At 39.3% G+C, this 20953-nt stretch overlaps 1 protein-coding gene across 2 annotated transcripts; it reads right to left on the minus strand.

Moving 5' to 3' along the window:
* Positions 1-81: 81 nt before the first annotated feature.
* DIPK1A (divergent protein kinase domain 1A) lies at positions 82-20119 on the minus strand. 2 transcript variants are annotated; one of them, XM_074906573.1, is made up of 6 exons: positions 19833-20119; positions 10885-10974; positions 6121-6255; positions 5713-5820; positions 4858-5034; positions 82-3525 (listed from the first exon to the last, which is right to left on the minus strand). In XM_074906573.1, the coding sequence occupies exons 1-6, from the start codon at positions 19884-19886 to the stop codon at positions 2713-2715; spliced, it is 1377 nt and encodes a 458-aa protein (XP_074762674.1). In that variant the 5' UTR covers positions 19887-20119; the 3' UTR covers positions 82-2712. The 2 variants fall into 2 exon arrangements, with proteins under 2 accessions (XP_074762674.1, XP_074762675.1); XM_074906574.1 differs by lacking the exons at positions 6121-6255; positions 10885-10974.
* Between the last annotated feature and the right edge of the window lie 834 nt (positions 20120-20953).

Below are 20953 nucleotides of genomic sequence, written 5' to 3' on the forward strand. Positions count from 1 at the left end.
AATTCAGATATTCTGTAGCCTTAAGGACTTTTTTCCCCTTTCAAAGTATGAATTGTAGTCATTCACAGAGAAGAGAGGTGACAGACCTAAAAGCCAGGGCTGCTGCATTAGAATTACTCCCATAAACAATTTGATTAATTTTTGGCATCACTAGTACCAAAGCCTAGGTCTAAGAACTCTTGCTTCTAGCAACAACAATATTTACGTTTTTTTAAAGGGCTTTTACATGTCCTTCACCCTTTTTCTTTCAGCATACTTAATGTTATGGAGGAATCTGTATGTAGCTTTAGAGAAAAAAGCAGCAGTAATCACAGTAGGTTCTGAAGCTTCTGCCTAAAGGCAGCCTTAGGCTTTCAGGAACACAAATGATAACACTTTCCCTACTGAGACTTAACTGTAGCTGATTCAGACAGGCATTCCTAACTGAAGTGCTTAAGGTTCTTCCAGTAACTGAAGTAAGCCCTTTCAGACACTCAGCTTTAAGCTCTGGATGCTCCTGAAACATGTATGACCTTAAGCTGAATACTTCACATTATTTGATTAGACAAGAGGATTCACTTTTAAGTTGCATATATGGGCTTAGTTACAGAGGCCTGGATGTGCTCTGATCCCTTACTTTCTCCTACATCTCCATTTTATAGGAACTTCTTGTTTCCTATTAGACTTACTGAAGCTGCTTGCACAGTTAAACACAAGTCAAATAGGTTACATGGAGGAATGTTTTGCTCTAAGATACTAATAGATAAGTACTGCTATTGAAAGAAGGAGGCCTGTGATTTATTGTAAACAAAAGTGTATTTTTTTCCACTGAAAACTCGATGCAACAGCAATAAAAATGACTGTTCTGTACATCAATCTGTACTATTAAACATGTTTTCCAGTTGTTTAAAATATCCAACATTTTATAGTCAATAATCTCTGCCCAAAACCTAGTAGCAATTACAGTCAGATTTTTTTTTTCCACCAAGAACATGACCACTTTACACTTGAGTGCATTGCTGGCTATAAATAATTCTTAGCTCATGGTTGAAGGACATTATCAAGTTAGAGACAGTGATTAGCATAGTAATTCTTAAACTGAAAAGCTGCTGTTTACAAAACAGTACATCCTTAACCCAGGCTGCACACTATTACAGAGGATAGGGAACAGGGACTTGATGTTGGTCCTGGAATCCATTCAAGGAATGCATTTAATACAGGATACCTAAAGCAATTAACAGCCTTTCACATATATTTAAATATAGCTTGTCCTTCTTACAGTGAAAATAAATTATGGGGCCAGGGTTTAGGAGTATATGGATGACAGCTATTCAAATAAATAAGGATTGAACTACTTCACACTTAAAGCTTTTATAAATTAAACATTAACAGGGAAGTACTGAGCACAGTATTAAGGTATTGTATGAACATCCAGTTCTACTTAATTGTGAACACAGATGTAAACCTGAGACACAACAGGGATGCAGGTCACAGGTGGTACAGTGGTCATGCCACATCAAGTGCCATAATCAGATGGTGTTTACTTACTCTGCACTTGAGACTTAACAGTGACTCATAAACAGTACTAGAAAATAATAGTAACACACTACAGCTCACTTACGTTCCACCTTGGTCCTAGCTGTTACTATCTCAGGCTCCTATTTAAGTAATATTCCATACAATCCAGCTTCTGCCCTACAGTTCAGGTCTAGTTCTGGCTTGCATAAATCCTCTTAACTATTGCAGGAAGTAAGTATAAGTCTAGCTCAATTTGGACAGTGAAAAGTCAAGACTTTAGACAGTTATTACTTGTTTCACATGTTCAGTAGATTCCTACACTATGCAAGCTTCCTTTTTTACTGTTAGGTCATTTCTGCTATCAGTTCTTTTAAAAAGAAATAGCTTCAGTTCTGATACCTTAGTCCACAAACTTTACTCCTCAGCTACTACAGCTTAATTTGGGTTAAAGACCTCAAGTGATTTACAAAAATGTAGGTATTGAAACTGATGTTGATATTGCTGCTAGACTATATACATGATTTTAAGAAATAACATTCTAAAATTCTTGGCTCCCAACAGGGTTCATTGTTTAAGGACTTAAATTGTTGAACTACTTAAACATTCAAGATGTAAGCATGAGGTAACAAGGTGTAAACAGAATCTAAGTTTCATAATACAACCTGTCAGTTCTAGAATAAAATTATAATCTTCCACAGTTTAAAAATTTTTAATGTGCAAATTCTGCCATGCCAAGGTATTAGTAAACTTCAATCTCACAGTTCATTTACGACAGCAGCTTGGACTCAGACACGTTATTTGCAGTAGTGGTGGTTCTTCATAAAACTACTTAGGATAAAAATCTTTTGCAGGTATTTCACAAGTGAGCAATGATTTTCACAGAACTGTAAGATATTCCATCAGTTGATGTGGTGGCACAGTGAATACTTTTTTCCTGTTCCAAGACCTGACAAAGTGCACATAACAGTCAAGCATGCAGGGGTTTTGTTTCCTTAACAGCACTGGCACAGAAGTGCTTCTGGCCTCTGCCCGATCATTCAGTGGCATGTTCATTCTTTGAGAAGCCCTGTCATAAGGTACTGACTGAAAGGCAAGAGCCATTAATGAAATCTGAGTAAAGAAACAGCTTTAAAAAACGCTGCAGATCGGTTTTAACAAATGTGGTAGGCCACCTCTAGTGGCAGGCATCAGTATTGTCTTCTGCTGGTGGAGAAGCTAAGAATCATTTGTATGGGAAATTTTCTTCCACAGTAAAGTTTTTAAGTTATTGAGTATTAAAGAATGCTCCATTTCCATCTGATTTGCTGTGACTTTAAGGGCAATACACAAGTACAGTTGTTTTTCTAGTTCTTCATGGATATCAGAAGGAGCACCACGAAGCAGATAGTCTTTAAGTAGCTGACAGGCTTTTGCCAAGTTTGGCTGAATTACTTCTGTGGTGCATCTCATTTTGCTTTGGTCACACAGAGTTCTACAGTCTGTACCATAAATACAGTCCAAATCCGATTCACACTGACGATCTTTAATTATTTCCTTCAAATTCATTTCTGGCACAATTTTTCTCATGTCCATCATTTTCAAATCATATTTATCATTATATCCCAAGTTTTTGGCACTTGTATCACACATAAGAAAGTTTCCATAAGGTCCATGGAAAATATCTTCCACAAACTCTAAAAGCCCTATAGCTATTTTTGCCTTTCTTGGCCATGATGGAGTAAACCATTGATCCATGCTTCTTCTGAAGCCAGAGGGAATGAAAAGTTCTATAATCCATGGAAGGCTGATTCCATAGAGAGAGGTATATTCAACTCTTTCAGTCACATAGAGATCCCCACAAAAACCCATCAACTTGGGAGTATGTTCTTTATCCTGCAAGATCACCATTAACAGAAACTCATCTAGCTGCAGCAGTGCCCATGCAGATTTCGCCTCTGGCAAAGAAACTCTACCATCTTTGTTTCCATCAGCAAAAGATAGGATGAGATTAACCAGTTCTGAAAGATTTCCTTGTTCACCCAATTTTGCCTAAAAGCAACAAATGAAAAAGATTAAGTATGATTTCATTAACTACCACTATTCCACCTGTCATTCTACATTCTGTTATTCTCGTTCTATGGATAGCATGGTAGGTGATATTATGTTCTAGTTTTCTTTGGTAATAGATGTTATAGACCTTGCTATCTGATGCCTGAAGAGCTTTTTTTTTTTTTTTTTTGTTCTGTTTTCAAAGGCACCAAGTATACGATCTTCTGAAAGTAATAGTGTTGTTTGCCTTTCAAAATGCAATCATTGGTTTTGGTCAGATCAGTGTTTAAAAAAACCATATCAAGTAGTTTATTAAATATTCTCTTCTAAAAGTATGTAGAATTGAAATGTTTAGATAAGGTTTAGTTTTCAGATTATTAAACCTTACAGGTGTACAGAAATTACACTATCAACTGCATTTTGACCAACTATAAAAAGTACCAAGACACACTGGGTACAAATCCCATATGGTAAATGTACCAAGATATTTAATTTTGTTATTTGCTGTAACCACCACCATTGTATCAATACAGAGAAAGAAGCCATTGCTGGAATCACAACTGTTGCCTTTTCAACTACCACCAATGCACAAAGACAGACAAGCTTTTTTCCAAATTCTCTTAAAAACTACTCTGAAATACCTGCTGCTCACTCGTTCTTAGAGACAAAGCTACTGTAATGCGTAACAACCGTTATCAGCTTTACATAATTATGCTGTGTGTGTACATGTGTACACATGCTCACTCAGCTGGAACAGCATTACTTCCATCACTGGAGACATAGCTCCTATGACAATAGCAAAAGAACTTCAAGAAAGAAAACCCCAAATCAGTATTGATACAGCACCAAAGTGACTATATTATGAAAATTCTGGGGTAGCATTAAGACAATAGAAATAAGCATCACATTAATATAACAAAACAAAGAACTGGGAGAAGTATGGCTGGTCCTTCTGGTGAGAAAGATTCCTGCTGCTCAGTTAACATAATAGCTCTTCCCAAGCATGAACAGTTTTCAAATTGTGCTTCAGTCTTTGTACTTGGTTACAATAACTCCAAAAGCAGCACAAAAAAAATATACCATATTTTCTGTACAAACAGAAGTGAAAGCTGTAGACATGCAAGATGCATACCAGCTTTCATCTGTTAACAAGTAAGCAAAAAACCTGATAATCAGTTACTTCAAACTTTGAGATAAGCACCTCTGGGAAAAACTATTTTAGTGCTGATTATTCTTCTAACATGCAACTGAACAAGGCTTATACAATAGGGCATACTCCCCAGCTGCAGGAAAATAAGCCTGTCAGGATAGATTAAATAAGCATATACTTACTTTAAAAAGACCATATACCATTTCTTTGAATTTCTCAACAGTGGTTCCTCTTATTGGTTTATCAAATAGGACAATTTCCTTCCTTGGTTCTGGGTCAGCACCAAGATCAAGTTGAGCAGCTTCTTCCATTTGGCATTTTATAACACCTTGAAGATTTCCCCAGATTCCTAAATACATCTATGCAGGAAAAGAGGGAAAAAAGGTAAAAAATACTGTATAAGTCCAAGATCTAAAGACCACCCATAGTCTGGCCCAGTCCAGCCACTGCTTCAAGTAGCAATGCAGGGTAGAAAACCAAGTCCTGTGTACAGACAATGCATGCAGCACATTCAAACAACAACCTTAAATACAATACACTATTGCAGGTACTTCAGAGACACTACACTGTCAAAACACAAACACAGCTTGAGAAACAGTATATTGGCATTACTATCACTGCTGCATAGGTTAAGAGGCTGCAGCTTCTATTTGGGAAGCAGGATAGCAGAGTAGTAGGCTATAAAAAGATACAGTTATTCTGTCAAAACTGGGAAAGATACAGTATATTTTTTATATGTATATATGTTTCCAAAATATATGTATGTGTATTACACAATAATAATATAGTCCTGTGCAGGTATATTCTATATGGGTGCATACCATATATAATCTGTTACCAATAATATATATTATACCTATATAGGTATATTTTATATATATATATAAAAACATGTTCTGCATGTCACAGCAAATCAGGTTTGAGATAATATGTACTGAACAGGTACAGCTTGCTGACACCAAGGTCTAATTCATGTTCCAGACAATGATAATTTCAGTAGGAAATTACAAAACTAGGTTGGATGAGTAAAGCCTTACCTGGTTATTAGGCTTTGTTGACAAACATTTTCCAAAATACAGTGTTTCTTTAGCACAAAGACTGCTACATGCTGATCCATCAATAACTCCAGTCTTGTATCTATCACACTGAAACAAACAGGGAGGAAAAAAAATTATTTAACAATCTGCCTGAGAACAGAGACAACAACTGTATCTCTCTTAACACCTGATTCTTGACAGAAAAATCTAAGAAAACAATTTTAATAGCCCTATACCAAAACAGTGTTAAGAAACCTAACTGGTTTTATCTGTAATTGAAGATGTAATCTTACTTCAACATGATGGAATATCGGATTTTGAATAATTTACATGTGGCACTAACTGAACTGGCTGTGGAATTAGTCACTTAAGAAAAACATTTAAGAAGGCTAAGCTAAATATACTTACTATTATTTTCCTACAGTCATGTCCTCTGCATAGTTCTGTGTAGGTGGAGTACTGAACATACATAACCCAGCTGCCGATAAATACTACTAACCAAGAGATGAAGAGATACTTCATCCGCATATATGAGAAACGTACCTAGAGGACACAAAGAGAAAATATTATTTGTAATTCATTCAGCAGTAGTCAGAATGATAGAAACAAACCTGATTTACTATTTCACCTTTAAGGATTTGTCTTCCACAGTGATAAAACAGACTGCATTACATGAACATTCACTTCCTTCAGTGAGCAAAACTGACAGAGGAGGTCACTTTGATTTATATGAGTGGAAGGAAAATTAAGATATAAATAAACAGAAGGTGACAGACCCTCATAGGGCAAGCTAGGCTGCAAGAACCAATCTGACCAAAACCATAAACTGCCAGAGCTCAACTACTTGCATTTTTCTCTAAGACCAGTTACTTGTGTTCCACTCCTGGTAAACCAAACGCAACAGACCAGGAATCTGGTCAAAAAATAATCTGTGTTAATGTATAAGTACGCAAGATAGATATACAATGAGCAGGGTGGGTATCGGGGACAGGTTCCATGTGTGAAGTCTTCCACTCCTTCCTTGAAATGACACCATTTAGTTACGCAAGTAAAATTCTTCTGTACTAACCTCACCCTCAGTGGTCTTTCCCATAACAGTATGCAAGACTTGCCTGTCGTTTCTGTGGCCTCACATTTACATTTTCCACTAGGGACAGAGGAAAACAGTATTTATAAATTAAGAACTGAGGGAGAGTTAAGTGCCTTGTAAGGGAGCAGGCACATTTTGATTGTTTTCTCCCCCTCTGCTGAGTCTGGTGTGCTAACAGTTTGACTTTCATACTCACATCAGGATTAGAAAAGAATTAGAAAGTCGTGATCAGCTTTAACAACAGTATGTAAGGAAAATTCATGACAGCATCTATATTGGGTCAGTACAAGATCCACTTCTAGTAGTATCCTGATCTTCAGCAATAGCTACAAACAGATGCCACTGAAGAATGAGAACATATACTATACATCCCAAATGTGATCTCATTTTCCTCTAGAAGAAGTTGCTAAGCCAGATGTGACTTTCTATATTTAGTAAATCTCAAACCACTTCTCTTTCAGGAACTTACCCAGACTCCCTTAAAATCCAAGTAAACTTTTAGCATCCACAACACCTTTAGCAATTAATTCCACAGGACTACTATTCACTATATTGAGGTTAGGTACTAGACTATTTTGCTTAAATCTGGTTCATATTAGCTTTGCTTGAGATTTCTTAGTTCATGTATTGGAAGAGATGAGTTACCAGTTTCTGTCCCCTCTCTCCCACATCTGCCATGATTTTGTAAGCCTCCATCACATACCTCCCTGTCATGTCATCTCTCTTCCCAACTGACAGGTCCTAACTTAGCTGTTCCTCACAGAGAAACCATTCCATATGTTTGGAAAAGGTTCCAAGAAAAGTAGTAATGATGAGCAGTTTTGCTGTCACATACATACATACCAAGTTAACCCATCTCACACACACTAATTTCAGATGGCTCCATCTGCATGGGAGAAAAAGCACTAAAGTAATTCCAAATTACTACAATTTGACAGTAGTTATCTTAAATCTCAGTAAATTGAATATATGGCTTCAGCTTTTAAGTATTTTATATTTTACAAGAAAATAATGTTATTAAGGAAAATAATCTTCCACAGATATAGAAAGATCTTCAAAGATGAACTTCCCTTTCTAAATATGTAATTTATTTATTTTTAAGGGAAGTAAGGTCAAAGAAGCAGTTCTAATCAGTTGATTGGTAGTTTGGTTTAACACTTATTACAAGGACTGACTACTTCAAACCTTAACAAAAGTAGTATAATCCCTAGCTACAGGAGTCTTACTCAGCCTAGAGTTTCAACTCTTCTACTGTAACTCATCTCATGATTGAGGGTGTACTTTCACACAGGTACTCACTACATCCAAAGACTAAAGAGGAAATGTATCTTGACCCTACAGAGTTCTGTAAGAAACATCAAGTCTCAAAGATAAGCAAGAATGCAAGAAACAACACAAAAACTGCTAGGAAAGATGATGCTATATGGCTCATCCCTTAATTCTATATTCTATCACCATTCCATTTTATAGCATAGCAATTTTTAAAAAATAAACAGGTAATTGTGAATCAAGACAAAGGTGCACAGGTGTTTTCACATTTTCAAATGTAAAAAAGCAGTCCCAAATTCCATGTGTCTCATTCTGAGAAAGACTGAGAGTCTCTTCACTATATTTTAAGAGAAGTGAGTAGACACCCCTTATGCCCAAACAACCCTAAAATACAATGCTGCCAAAGTCAAAGGCCACAGTCTGAGGAAATCTTAATTCCCGCCTGCCCCCCACAGCCCAAACTTAATAATGCAAGAAGTTAACCCAACAAGCTATTCAAAATGCAGGAGCATGCTGGTATGGCTTTTAAATAGTTCTAGCATAAATATTTCTCATGATGCTTTATGTCCCTTCAAAATATGTAGTCCCATGAAATTCCACATCAAAACAGTGTCTGTAGTTTCAAGATGCTAACAAACATATCCAAAATCTCTGCAAGAAATATAAATCTAGATACAGAACGGGTGAACACTTCTGAGCACAAGCAGAAGCAGATCAACCCACTCAAGGCCTCACAGGTAATGACTTGTACTTAAATCTACATCTCCAAAGTCACAGTCCACTGCTCTAACCACAGTCTCATATTTGTCTCTTCCTACAGTACAAGAATGTTTTGATGTTGTCTTTACATGATCTGCTGAAGCTTATTCAAATCTGCACATTTTTCACCTTGCTCAGCACAAGAATTCAAAGCTTCAGAAAAAAAAAAAAAAACAGGAGCATCACTAGTTTATTTGGGAACAAGCTCAAACTTCAGACACCTCACTGAAGTAAATGAGTTGTAACATGCTTGTATACAAGTCTAACACAAGAGGCTTGAGTTGAAAGTGGATGTTTTCTTTCTATAGGATCATACTGGTCCACACACACACTTGTCCACTTTATCATCTCAAAACTTCTTTCCTTGTTTCAAGACCAGTTCTTCTGCCTTTGAGTAAATACTATAGATACATCCCAGCATCTGGAGATTTAAGAAAGTGATTTCTATTTTCTTTAATATACTAAGATATAATTTTCTGTATTTCAGCTGAAATATCACAAGATGATCTGGTCATACAGCCATAGGAACTTCACTGATAAGTAAGTAGTTATAATCAAAAACTCAGTGTCATATTCTAACTTTTTCGCTTTTGAAAATCAGAACCAAATCTTTGGATTTGCTTAGACTGCAATTTCACTATACAAATTGTTCAGCATGGTACAAATTGCTTTGCCCCTACTTCTTCACATCTCTATACTGAAGCCCATTTTTGTTGGAATTACACCCAAAGAACTGTTTGTGAGAGTATACCACAAGTGAAATCAGGGAGTTGACTTGACTCACAGAACAAGCCTGCCAATAGTTGCATCAGCACAACAACTTGAATCAGATCACATCTTATTCAAAATAAAACTTCCTTAAATGCTGGTGACTGAAAGCTCATCATATTATTTCACTGCTAGAAGTCTCTAAGAGACACACCTAAGAGAAGTGAATTTTCTGTAACCAGGGGCTTGAAACGGCTTATACCCTTGGGTTAAGGTCAGCAAGGGGTCAGTGTTAAACAGATAGATCAGATGCAAATTTATCTATGTTTAAGCAGAGGATTTTTGTTTCCAGGACAGCTAGCTCCGCAACTGATTAAAAATTTCAAACTGTTTTTCAACTTTTATATAACTATGCAAATGTTTTACTGTGAACAATCAAGAGTTAAGCTAAGAAAAATGAAATGGAAAACCTGCTACTGCTTCAGAGTGAACTCTCAGCCACAAGCTGAAAGCTTGGAAAGCTTATGGAGGGAGACCTGGGAGGGGAGGAGCAAGCAGTTCCAGAAGATGGCAACAGGATGAACAATATTATCTAGCTTTAAAATGGAGGGAAAACACTGAATTGCAGCAGATGTAAATATGTCAGCTTTTTTAACTAGAAAGATTACAACAATTTATGAGTACCTTTAAAAATATGGCAATCAGCCTGCATTACACCCTTTCCTCTTAAAGGTGAAGAAAGGTCAGTTCGAGAACATCCAAAGGTGATTCCAATCCACACAGCTGTGGCCCTGCCACATGCCTCAGCTGTGCCTCCCTATTCCTTCACACACACACACTCAGAGAACTTGATCTGAAAACTACCTAGTTCAAAAACAAGATAGATAGAGCTAACTGCTTTTATTCTGGTGATCTATTTTGACCAGATAGTTCCTTCAATCATTTCTTCTTTTATGATATTTTATTGACAGTGTTGTAAGACAGAAATAATTTCTGCTATTTTACACAGAGCCACAAAGGCCTTAGTTAGGAGTAACATATAATTTCCTCTAAAGCATGGTATCCACAATATGGATACAAACTGGATGGAGTACAAACGGAGACTGACAATAAAGCTGTGTGGTTTAGAGCACATTTAGAAACAGCTTAGAAAATGTATGAAGAAAGTGGGGGTAGGGAGGACAGAATGGCCAAGAAAACAAAACTGACAACAGGGTGCTGGGTAGCATCAAAAAAGAAATATTATATATAAGCCTTTAACATTGAAAGAACACTACTAAAATGACAGAATTGCAAGACATTTAGGGCAATTTTCTAGCTTAAAAAAGACAAAATACCACACCTACATGCTTACAACATGAAGAATCCCAAGCTTTCTTGCAAACCACACTACTTGAACAGACTGATGAAAAGCAGAAGTCATCATTCATGTGAACCTGCAAAAGTGAGAACTGATACTTTACCAATGGGTTCAGAAATACTTCCACCACCCCCAGAACAAAACTGAAATCTTAGTTCAGGCTCAGGTGGACTTCATCTACTCTTTCTTCCAGACCATCTTCTGTATTTAGTCATTTACATTTTTCACTTACGTTTTTTTCTATCCAGTACCCATCTCAAACTGTTTGTTTAGCCAGTCTTAGTGTCCCCCTCTTGAACCACTCATTTGCTATTCTTCTTCTTCCAGTTACTTCCAGTCTATTTCCATCTAATTATGCAACACTGGCCTCAGTTCTTGTCTTTCTCCTTGTCTGTCTTCCATTCTCAAGTAAGTTTCCAGCACTACTCAGTGCCTCATCCAGTTCTTCAGCTTCTCTAGCTAAGTTTTCCTGCTTCAGAATCCTTGTCCTGAACTACTGCCCATGTACTAAACATGCTTATCATCCACAAGCATCCTTCTTTCACAGCTCTGGGAACCCAGCAGAGGTAGTATGGCAAAGCACTAGGAAAGCATTTCTCTCCCTGTTCCCACTTCCAGAACCAAAGGAAAGCTGTAAGCAGGTCAGATGGACTCTTTACATAGTTTAAATCTTACACCTATACTACACAAAATAAACCAGAGTGATCTACTATTCCCCAGCAGATCTGTCCCCAGAAGAACAGGTTACCAGCCCTGAGGCAGCCTCCAGCAGAGGTCTCTTGAAACACAGTTTTGAGCTGAAAGGTTAAACAAACCAATATATAAAAAACATTTAAGGTACAGATTGAGTGATCACCTGATCTGGATCAGTTGTGAGGATACAAACAGATTTTTCTCAGTCCATATAAAGAACACAATGTGTTGGGGTTTTTTTGCTCCCTTCATACTTTCTGTTGGTTGAAGGACAGATGATATATAATAGTTTTAGCATTTACAAATAAGTACTAATATAGTATATAGTCATGCAGGTTTAAGGTCTTCTGTAATAATTCTGTTTTTTCTTATACCACCCAAAACCTCATGGTTTCATAATCTAGAGTTTATTTTTTTTTTTTGCTGGTTTCAACATAGTAATAATACCAATGAGTGTTCTATAGTACAGTTCCTGAAATTATCTAACTAGGTGAGTCATTCATCTATTTTTACTTCGCCCTAACATTTCTGTAACTAGATACAGCATCAAACAGAAAGAATGACCTTCTTTGCCTTTGCAAGCACAATGAGATACAGCAGCATCTGAAGAGCTGTGTGAGAACTCTTTGTAATTAAAGCATGGAATTTTGATAAAATCACATTCAGTTAGTGGTAACTGTGCAATGAAGGCATGTTCATTAGTCTTTTGTACTTGTCTTTTTATCAGATTGACTTCTAGTCAACCTGAGCAAACAGCTGCCAATTATTCCCACTTCCACTCACTTGCCCAAATCTTATGTCAAAGGTTACCACCACACAGCAGAGTCTGTAGACTAAGCTAAGTTAGGTGTCATGCTCTAATAATCACCATCTTAACGAAAAAACATTTTCACTGGAAGTTTCCAGTAGTCGAACTAATAATGAGCTGGAGTAGCTAAGGTATGGGTGCATGCTCACTCTGCCCCTTTAGCTGTATGTATACTAAACTTACAGAGCATGGGGTCAGATGAGCATCTTGGACTACCCCAGCAAAACTCCACCAACCTCAGTTGTTAGCCCCCTTACTAAGTACAATTCAGATGTGCCAGGCTGAAATGAGAATGACTGCACTGGCAAAGGCTGACTCAGACCACCCTTAACTGTGTGCACACTGTCACAAAGCTAACTTCAAAAATTTTATTTTCTCTCTAAATATATACTACCAGTGTAGTGTTGTGAACCTAATCTCAGATGAAGTTTCATCATGTATTTTGTAAAATAAATAAACCCCAAACACAATCATTACACACACTGAACTCCAGCAACAAAACTCCTAAGCATCCGATCTGAAAAGGATGTATATTTTTAAACACCTTGTGGTATTCTGCCTACTGAAGAAAAAAAAAAAAAAAAAATCTTGTTTGGAGTTTCAGGTAAGTCCTCTTCCTTCCTACCCAACCTCCCATGTTCTTTACTCAGCCTAGAGCTGCCAAAATACACTATACAGTAAAAAAGAATGGTAGTCTCCTACCCTCCGTCCAGCACTTGGCATACCTCAGCTGAAAAAGTTGACAGATGACATTCCTACACATAAAAGCTTTCTCCAGAAATGAGTTAGTGTGTTTGTTTGGATTTTCTTTTTTTGGGGGGGTGGGGGGGGGGTGGGGGTGGTGTTTTTTTGGTTGTTGGGGTTTTTTGTTTGTTTTTTAGTAAACAGTACTACAGTATAAACATCATAGTCTAAGAATTCAATAGCAAAGCTGGGTGCTTTTTCTATCATCTCATGTACGTTAATTTTCAAGTGTCTTTCATTTATGAGGTTTAATTATGTTTCTTCAAATTAACTTTTTTGAATCCTACCAGAAGTCATCTCATACCCTGACATACCCCCTGTACATTCTTGTAGGAAACCCTTTCTCCGTAAGTCTCACCATTCAGATAATTCTAGGTCCTATTTCTGTCAGAAAGTAAATAAAAGCAGCAGTTAAAAATAAGCTTTAAAAGTGTTTCCAGTCTAACCAGCATATTTTAATTCATTTAAAACATTTAAGTTCACGGCTTTCTCCTTTTAGCCACACAAGGGCAGGACCAACTATGCAAATCTTGGGGGGGGGGGGGAGCGGGGGGGAGAACCAGGTTAACAGAAAGTATATTCAGTTATAGCATTTCCCACTTTTTCGCTCTTCGAGACTCCTATCTATAAGCAAACCAATTCCAGAATAGCTATTCTTACAATATAAAAAGAACCTAACTTACATTTCAACCATGCTAAAATTCTGTGCCAAAGAAACACATGCATGAACAACAATAAAGGTTCAATGTTAGATTTACTTAGCTTCTTCAGAGAAGAGTACAGGGGACATACTCATATGGTCCAAGTCTCGAACCCCATATTGCATTCTACCTAGCATTCCAAGTATTTCTTTCAAGTTTTATTATCCAAGTTGGGAGACAAGGAACATAAGGAAATATTTTTTCTTGCTATAGAACGGGTATTGCCCCAAAACTAAGAAATCAAGGCAGAAGCTATAGCAAGACACCTCCTTTCTTCTAATAAGCACCAAGCATTCTGGCAACTTTAAGTGCTTTCTCTTAAATGCAATTTTTAGTTTTATTTCTCCAAAGAGAAGTATGATTTGCCAGAAATGATCACAATTTAAAATATAGTCCACATATTAATACCCAACACCACACATAAAAACAATCCATGACAAAAACTGCATCAGTACAGTTTCTGGTTATGTTTACTTCAACATATCAGCATGTCTTCCAGGACTTTCTAGCTCACAGAAGCTAACTCTGGATCTCTAACTCCATCACATACACTTTCAAAGATCCAAAGTAACATGAGAACTTATTTTATTATGTGAAATTCTATCCACAAACAAGAAAGGATACCAAACATGGCAGGCAGTTTTCAGTGATTCAGGCAACATCTGTGTGAGACAGAAACTCATAAAACCCTAAAGAAAACATGGGTTGCAGATTACTATGAACAAGCAACCACAAGAAGGACACAAATGGCATTTACAGATATTAAATGCAAATATACGAAGGATTATTGTTCCACAGCTGCAGTCAGTCTGTAAAATAAATTTGCAGAGAACAAGATGCTTGGGACTAAGTTTGAACAGGAAACGTAAAAGAAGTATTCGTGCTTTTTTCAATTTGATTTTAGAAGTGAATCATTCAGAACTATTGAATTACCCAGTCCTTAACAAAATACCTAGAGGGAGACCAGTACACCTAGAGGGAGAACCAAAAATTATTGCATCACATCCTCATTTTTACAGACAACTCTGACAATGGTCTTCCTAAAGCCTGTCACAAGACTCTTCTCTACAAGATGTCTTCTATTAATAGGATTAACGTAAACTCTAAGAAACTAACTTTCTTCAGCATTTTTCCACACATACACAAGAAAAAGATTCTATGAATGAAGAATTATAGCAAGTAAGTGCTAATGATTATCTTTTTGAAAAGTAAGATACAGTGGTTTCCTTGAGAGACAAGTTTTGTTGTTCGTTTATGGGGTTTTTTTACTATTTCTAATAACCCTAGTATTGTAGAACATAAGCAACACAGCACACCAAACTACTGGTAAAATCTGAAAAAGATCAATAGAAATAAATCTGACAATTTTAGGCAAAGTTGTTTCATGTGTAAAAATTGCTTGGGAACCAAAGCCTCTGGGAAAACAAACCTTCTTTATTTCTTGAAGTTTCTTGCTGACTCCTTCCACGAACGTTTATAACACTAAACTTTAAACCAAAGCACTATTTAATGCAATTCTGTATTAAATACATACCATTTAGTACAACCTCAGGGACCAGCAGTGGCCTGCAGGCCTCAGGACCACTGCAGAATATTGACCATATTCATAGTGAAGAAAAAGATACTGTATATACGGGCTTATCCAAATTTATCCTCCTTCTCAAGCAGAAAGATAATGTGTTTGGGACAGAAAATCCTCCCCAAATGCCATCTGACTACATCATATACTTGGCAGGGAGTTCCGGAGGAGCTAGATTTATTCTCGGCTCAGCACTGTGCCAATGCAGTCATGTAGCTTTTGACTTGCAAAAGACTCAAAATCCTGCCAGTTCAGAGCATGGACAAGAACATACATCTGCTTACAGAAGACGACAAGGTTCCACTCTCTTTGATGCCAAGGGAATTACTTTTCTAATACGGACTTCTTTATCACACTCAGCAAAAGTCCCGATCATTATTTGGTTTCCCCTTATCAAATTTCGATATCCTCCCCACAATTAGTCTGTGAGTATAGGCACACTTAGACCCTTCATGTAGGAAGTGTCAGAAGTGTTGTGCATGGGCTGTACTAATGCAGCAGGGACACGGATTTGCTGAGCTTGGCTGGGTCACGTGCACTAATGCACCCTGACTACAGCAGACTTACTGCACATACGCTATGCAGATCATCTGAACACATTTCTGAGCAAGAAGTCCCAGGCAAAGATTAGGGAAAAATACATATAAACAGACTTCATTTGGAATTCTGACCAACTGCTAGGAAGCTTTTAATAACAACGTATTCATTCGGGGCAACACAAGGACTGAGAGTTCCAAAATTATTGTAAGTCTTCAGAACTAGGAGACAATTTCTCTTTTCTGTTTCACTCTTCCATCAAGACTTTTAAGTATGAGCCAGGGAACACAAGAATGAAGGACAGCACTTGTAATGCTTAAAAGGATATTAGTCAACTCCTTCCATCACTTGTATATTCTACTAAGTCATGTGTATTGAATAATAATTAGACATTCATCCCCTGGAACAGAACTGGAAAACCACTTCTGGCAAAACTCAAGCCTGGATGCACTCCAAAGCATATGGAGAGTAGCAGATCAAAATGCAACATAACTTGCCAGTTTTTTTGTAAGTTTACTTTTTATTTGAAACATTTTTATGGTTAAAGAGTATATAACGGTTTCTTTGTTTAACAGTACAGAGAGCTTAATTCTGCAAAGCATTCCACATAACCATAGTGCACTAATCTTCTCCAACTCTGAGTTGCTCACTCCATTTGTTTTTACATACAACCAATAGGAAAGAACAGATAGAAAACCTGTAGGCCAATTATGTTAGAAGTCCTCTTTTGTTCTCTGTTCAGGTTGGTTTATAGATCATAGGATGCATTTCAAGTAGGCTTACATTATGTCTGAGAACATTAGCCAAGATATGCTGTCTGGGATGCCCTGTACTGGACACACTCACATCTTTAAGAGCAGACAGTGCATGCTTAAGATTATGCTACAGTCCTGAGTTATATGTACCCTGAGTAATCAAACTGAGTAAGCAAAGTTCAAGATACCTTTTGAAATAAAATAATGACCAAGATGGAAAACAGGACATTTCTTCTTAAAAGGTTAAGCAAAATAAAAAAGAAAGGATTAAAATCTTGGAGAAATGAGAAGATAGAAGAAATTTCTGTTATGTTAGAGGAAATGTCTGAATTTCTTGTTTATTCTTTGATCCTTCAGACAGTCTCTTGCACATTACTGAAGTCCATGGGACATCTCTAAAGAGTCTGTAAACTTGGTCCAGAACCTCTAGAAGCCAGAAAACTAAAGCATGCAAGCGTTCTTTACATTATTATTATCATGTGCAATTCTGCTGGCTTGCCCTCAACCTTATGAAACAATCGCTAACTACAGCTACCACAAACAACCTCAGGACACTGTCTCCTAGATTTGGGATACTAACCTCTCCCTGTAAAACATAAATTCCCAACAGTGTTAATCACCCAACTGTAAGATCCTATAAATACAATTAGATTTCTTTTTTTGGTAGTAGCATTTAAAAGTTTGTCACATTTGAGGGATTTTTTTGTGATTTTGTTTTACTATTATTACATGATTTTCAGCCTAAGCAAGGGGAAAATTTTGTTCACCCTTCTTTTACATGAGCTGACACTTTGCAGCACATCTTTCTTAACCAGAAAGATCATTAACTGATTACCTGTGGATCTAGTAAGGTGTATAAAAGCTAAAGAAAATGTGAAATAACAACAATAGAACATTTGCCATAGACTATCAGTTACAAACCAACTGATAGCATCCTGCTCCTAATACAGCTGGAAAGCTAGAGCAAGAACTAAATTCTGTCTCACAGAACCTCATGTTCTATCAACTCACCTCACAACACAGTCTGAGGCCAGAACACGGGTCAACACAATCTCGAAGTCACTCAGTAATACCTCCCATTGTACAAGCATCTTGTCTGGTGTGCTACTTGAAATATTGCATAGAAATACTATACAAATCTTCCCATCTGGTTCGTAGTTACATCTCAGCAAGTTAAAGTCTAGCATTTACTTTGAAAGCGTTGGCTTCGTCAGAGATAAATCTCAGTAAAGCACTCAGCCATCAGTATAGTTTTAACTACATTTGTCATGTACCAACAGTAACACACAGTGACAAGAAAAGCCAATATATTGATAGCTTGCTGCCATTCTATGGATGCATCAAATATCAACATACATTCACTGTCTAGAACAGAAAAATGTTACTGTTCACAAAGCCACTATTAGATCACCTAAAACAAATCTAGAATATTCAAATGCAGCTTTGAGTATATGAAAGCACAGAGATATTTTTTTAATCTGCAATAGAAACAAACATAACTTCCATGGTTTTTCTAATAAATGATCTTGCTGTCTTCCTCTTTCTTAGATTTTAAAGATAACATATTTTTCTTGAAAGGCCTTAAAATAAATATTGATAAAAATGGAGAAAAAACATTATCAGACATCACCATATAATGATCACAGAGATTTATCAAGACAATGGAGGCAAACAGTTTGGAGAATCCTAATTTGAAAGGTAGCATATAAATTATGAATTAATTTTATTTGTATCAGAGGCTTTCTCCTATGGGAACCCAAATGCTGTACAAGTGTCTATGTCAGTAAATAGATTGAGAGTAATCTCTTCTGGTCTAAAAATCAAGTGATACTGACCCAGATTAGCAGATACATACCATAAAACAATTACTAAAGAAGGTTAAGATTATACTCATATCTGTAAACTTCTCCTTCAATGTTACATCCCATTTTGGGTACTTCCAAAAAAAGGAGTAAGATGAGAAAAGTTCCAGATGAGGAGGAATTAAAACATTCAAGAATTTAAAATGAATCAGGATGAAGTTTACATTCTTTAATTCAATGATCCAATGCGTTTCATAAAATAACAACAGATGACAAACATGTAAGTAGAAAGTAAGAAAAGTCAACACAGTATTTACCCCCTCTAACTCAACAAATGCTCATTTTAGTTACAACTTAATTAAAATATAATGCAACGGATAAAAAGGAATCCCAGAGAATAACCCTCAACTAACCACAAGGTCATAACTGACCAACATTTCACAGTAGAACTTCCTGCTACGTGAGAACCACAGCACTTTCAACCAAAACATCCTTACACAGATGGCTTCAGGAATACAAACGTGTCCCTGCATATGTAAATACAAAAGTGTGGGTCTATGAACGTATACACAAAAGCGCGGAGCAGCGAACTACCGGACAGCAAAAGAAAACCGCCCGACATTAATTCTTTCCGGACATGCAAAAAAATGAGTCTGCTTATGCAAGCCTAGTCCATCCTCTGACGGGATGGATGTCCACAGCACCGGCGACAGGTGTAAAGGAGGGGCATCCGGAGAGAGGCACGAGGGTTCCTCCGGGCCCTGGCAGTGCCGCGGGTGCAGCTGCCCAACCGAAATATCTCTTGTGAGCCCGAAGGAGCGGGCTGGCAGGCGGCCGCGTAACAGGTCCTGCCGGCGAGCAGCGCGGGCCGCTCGGGCAGGGCGCGCCGCGGGACTCCCTGCACCCCAGCGGCGGCAAGAGAGGCCCGACGCGCCCGGCAGCCGGGGCGGCAGCAGGCACCGCGGCGCCCCGAGACCTTCCGCCACCCGCTCCCGTGCCCCAGGACCCGCCGCCAAGGGGCTCGCCGGCCGCGACTAGCGCCTCAGCCCCGGCGCCGCGACCTCCCGCCGGCCGAGCCGCCGAGCAGCAGCGCGGCGCAGCCGAGCCCCGGCCGCCGCCAGGCGCCGGCGGGAGGGAACGGCGGCCGCGCCCGCGGCGGGCCGGGGAAGCGCCGAGCCCTGCGGGGGGCGCCCGCTCCTGAGGTAACTTTGAAGCGGAGGGGGGGTGGTGGCGGAGAGCGGGGAGGGAAGGGTGCCGGCACCGGCCTGCCCGCCCCGACCCGCCCGCCGCGGGGGGCGGCCCGCTGCCGGCCTACCTGCGCGTACTGGGGTTTCCTGAGCCAGGCCCCCGGGAAGAGCCGCCTCGCCATGGCAATCACACATCCCCGCAGCGGGCGGCGATCGGAGGCGGAGCGGTGAGCAGCGCTTCCCCGCCTGCCGCTGCAGCCGCGCCGCCGGCTCGGCTCGGCACAGGCGCGGTGGCGAGCGAAGAGGGAACGAGCGCGGCGGCCGCTTTCCCTCCGGCACCGACGGCTGCCGAGCGGCAGCAGCTGTCAGCGGGGAAAAAGGGCGGGCAACTACCGCCGCCGCCGCCAAACCCGCTCGCCCCGCCGCCCTCTGCCTGAGGGGAAGGACCGCAGCAGCTCTGAGGGGGGAGAGGGCGGGGCGAGAGGAGGCCCCGCCCCGCCGGCGGCGGGGCGGGGCCTCCTCTCGCCCCGCCCTCTCCCCCCTCAGCCGCGTGGAGTGCGAGGGGCTGTGCCCGGCCCTTGTCCCGCTCCCGGGCCGTGGGGGGCAGGAGCGGGGCTCGTCCTGCCGAGAGCCACCCCCGAGTTCCCCCTTGGCGCTCATGCCTGCCAGAAAGTGTTCGGGCCCTGTCTGGGGACAGTTATGAAGAAGTCAGTTAATAAATAGTGTCTCACTGATTGCAAACAGGCTCCCGTCATTTACTGGACAGGGTATTAAAACCAGCTGCAGGCCTGTTACAGTATTTAAGAAAAGACTATTTCCTCCAAAATAAGAAGGGAGAGTTTGCCTGGGCCCTAATTAACACAGATTAGGGACATCAGTCTCAGCAAGCAAAAAATTACCAATTTCTCCTTCACTGGAGGATCTCTCAACGCTTCATGCAGTGAGAAGTCCCAGTCCAGTTGAAATTAGTGGGAACGGTGCTAACTTTAAGTAAAATCACCCTTTCTTACATAAAGTTTGATTTTAGTTCTGCCTTCTTGTGTTTATGACCGGATTGTGACTTCTTCTAACGCAATTTGTTCAGCAGAATCAAAGTCAGATGCTCAGAGTCTCTGTTCAGATGCTCTTTGGCTGTAAGACTTCGGGCAAAAACATTGTGCCACAGTGTGGGGATAAAAATAAAGAGGAGATGGCTTTTGGTGTTCAGTATGCTTACCAAAGGCTACTTTGATGAAAGGGCAGGTCACAA

Source organism: Athene noctua, chromosome 5 (genome assembly GCF_965140245.1).
Source record: "Athene noctua chromosome 5, bAthNoc1.hap1.1, whole genome shotgun sequence".
Lineage (NCBI taxonomy): Eukaryota > Metazoa > Chordata > Aves > Strigiformes > Strigidae > Athene > Athene noctua.

Bases quoted from the DNA above. Each gene is read 5' to 3' on its own strand.
- DIPK1A (XM_074906573.1), bottom strand. From the start codon at position 19,886: ATGGCGAGGCGGCTCTTCCCGGGGGCCTGGCTCAGGAAACCCCAGTAC. The intron at 6,256-10,884 runs GTAGGTGTGGTA...TGTGTCCTCTAG, and splicing joins ATTCTTCATGTTGTAAGCAT to GTACGTTTCTCATATATGCG. The intron at 3,526-4,857 runs GTAAGTATATGC...TGTTGCTTTTAG, and splicing joins TGGTATATGGTCTTTTTAAA to GCAAAATTGGGTGAACAAGG.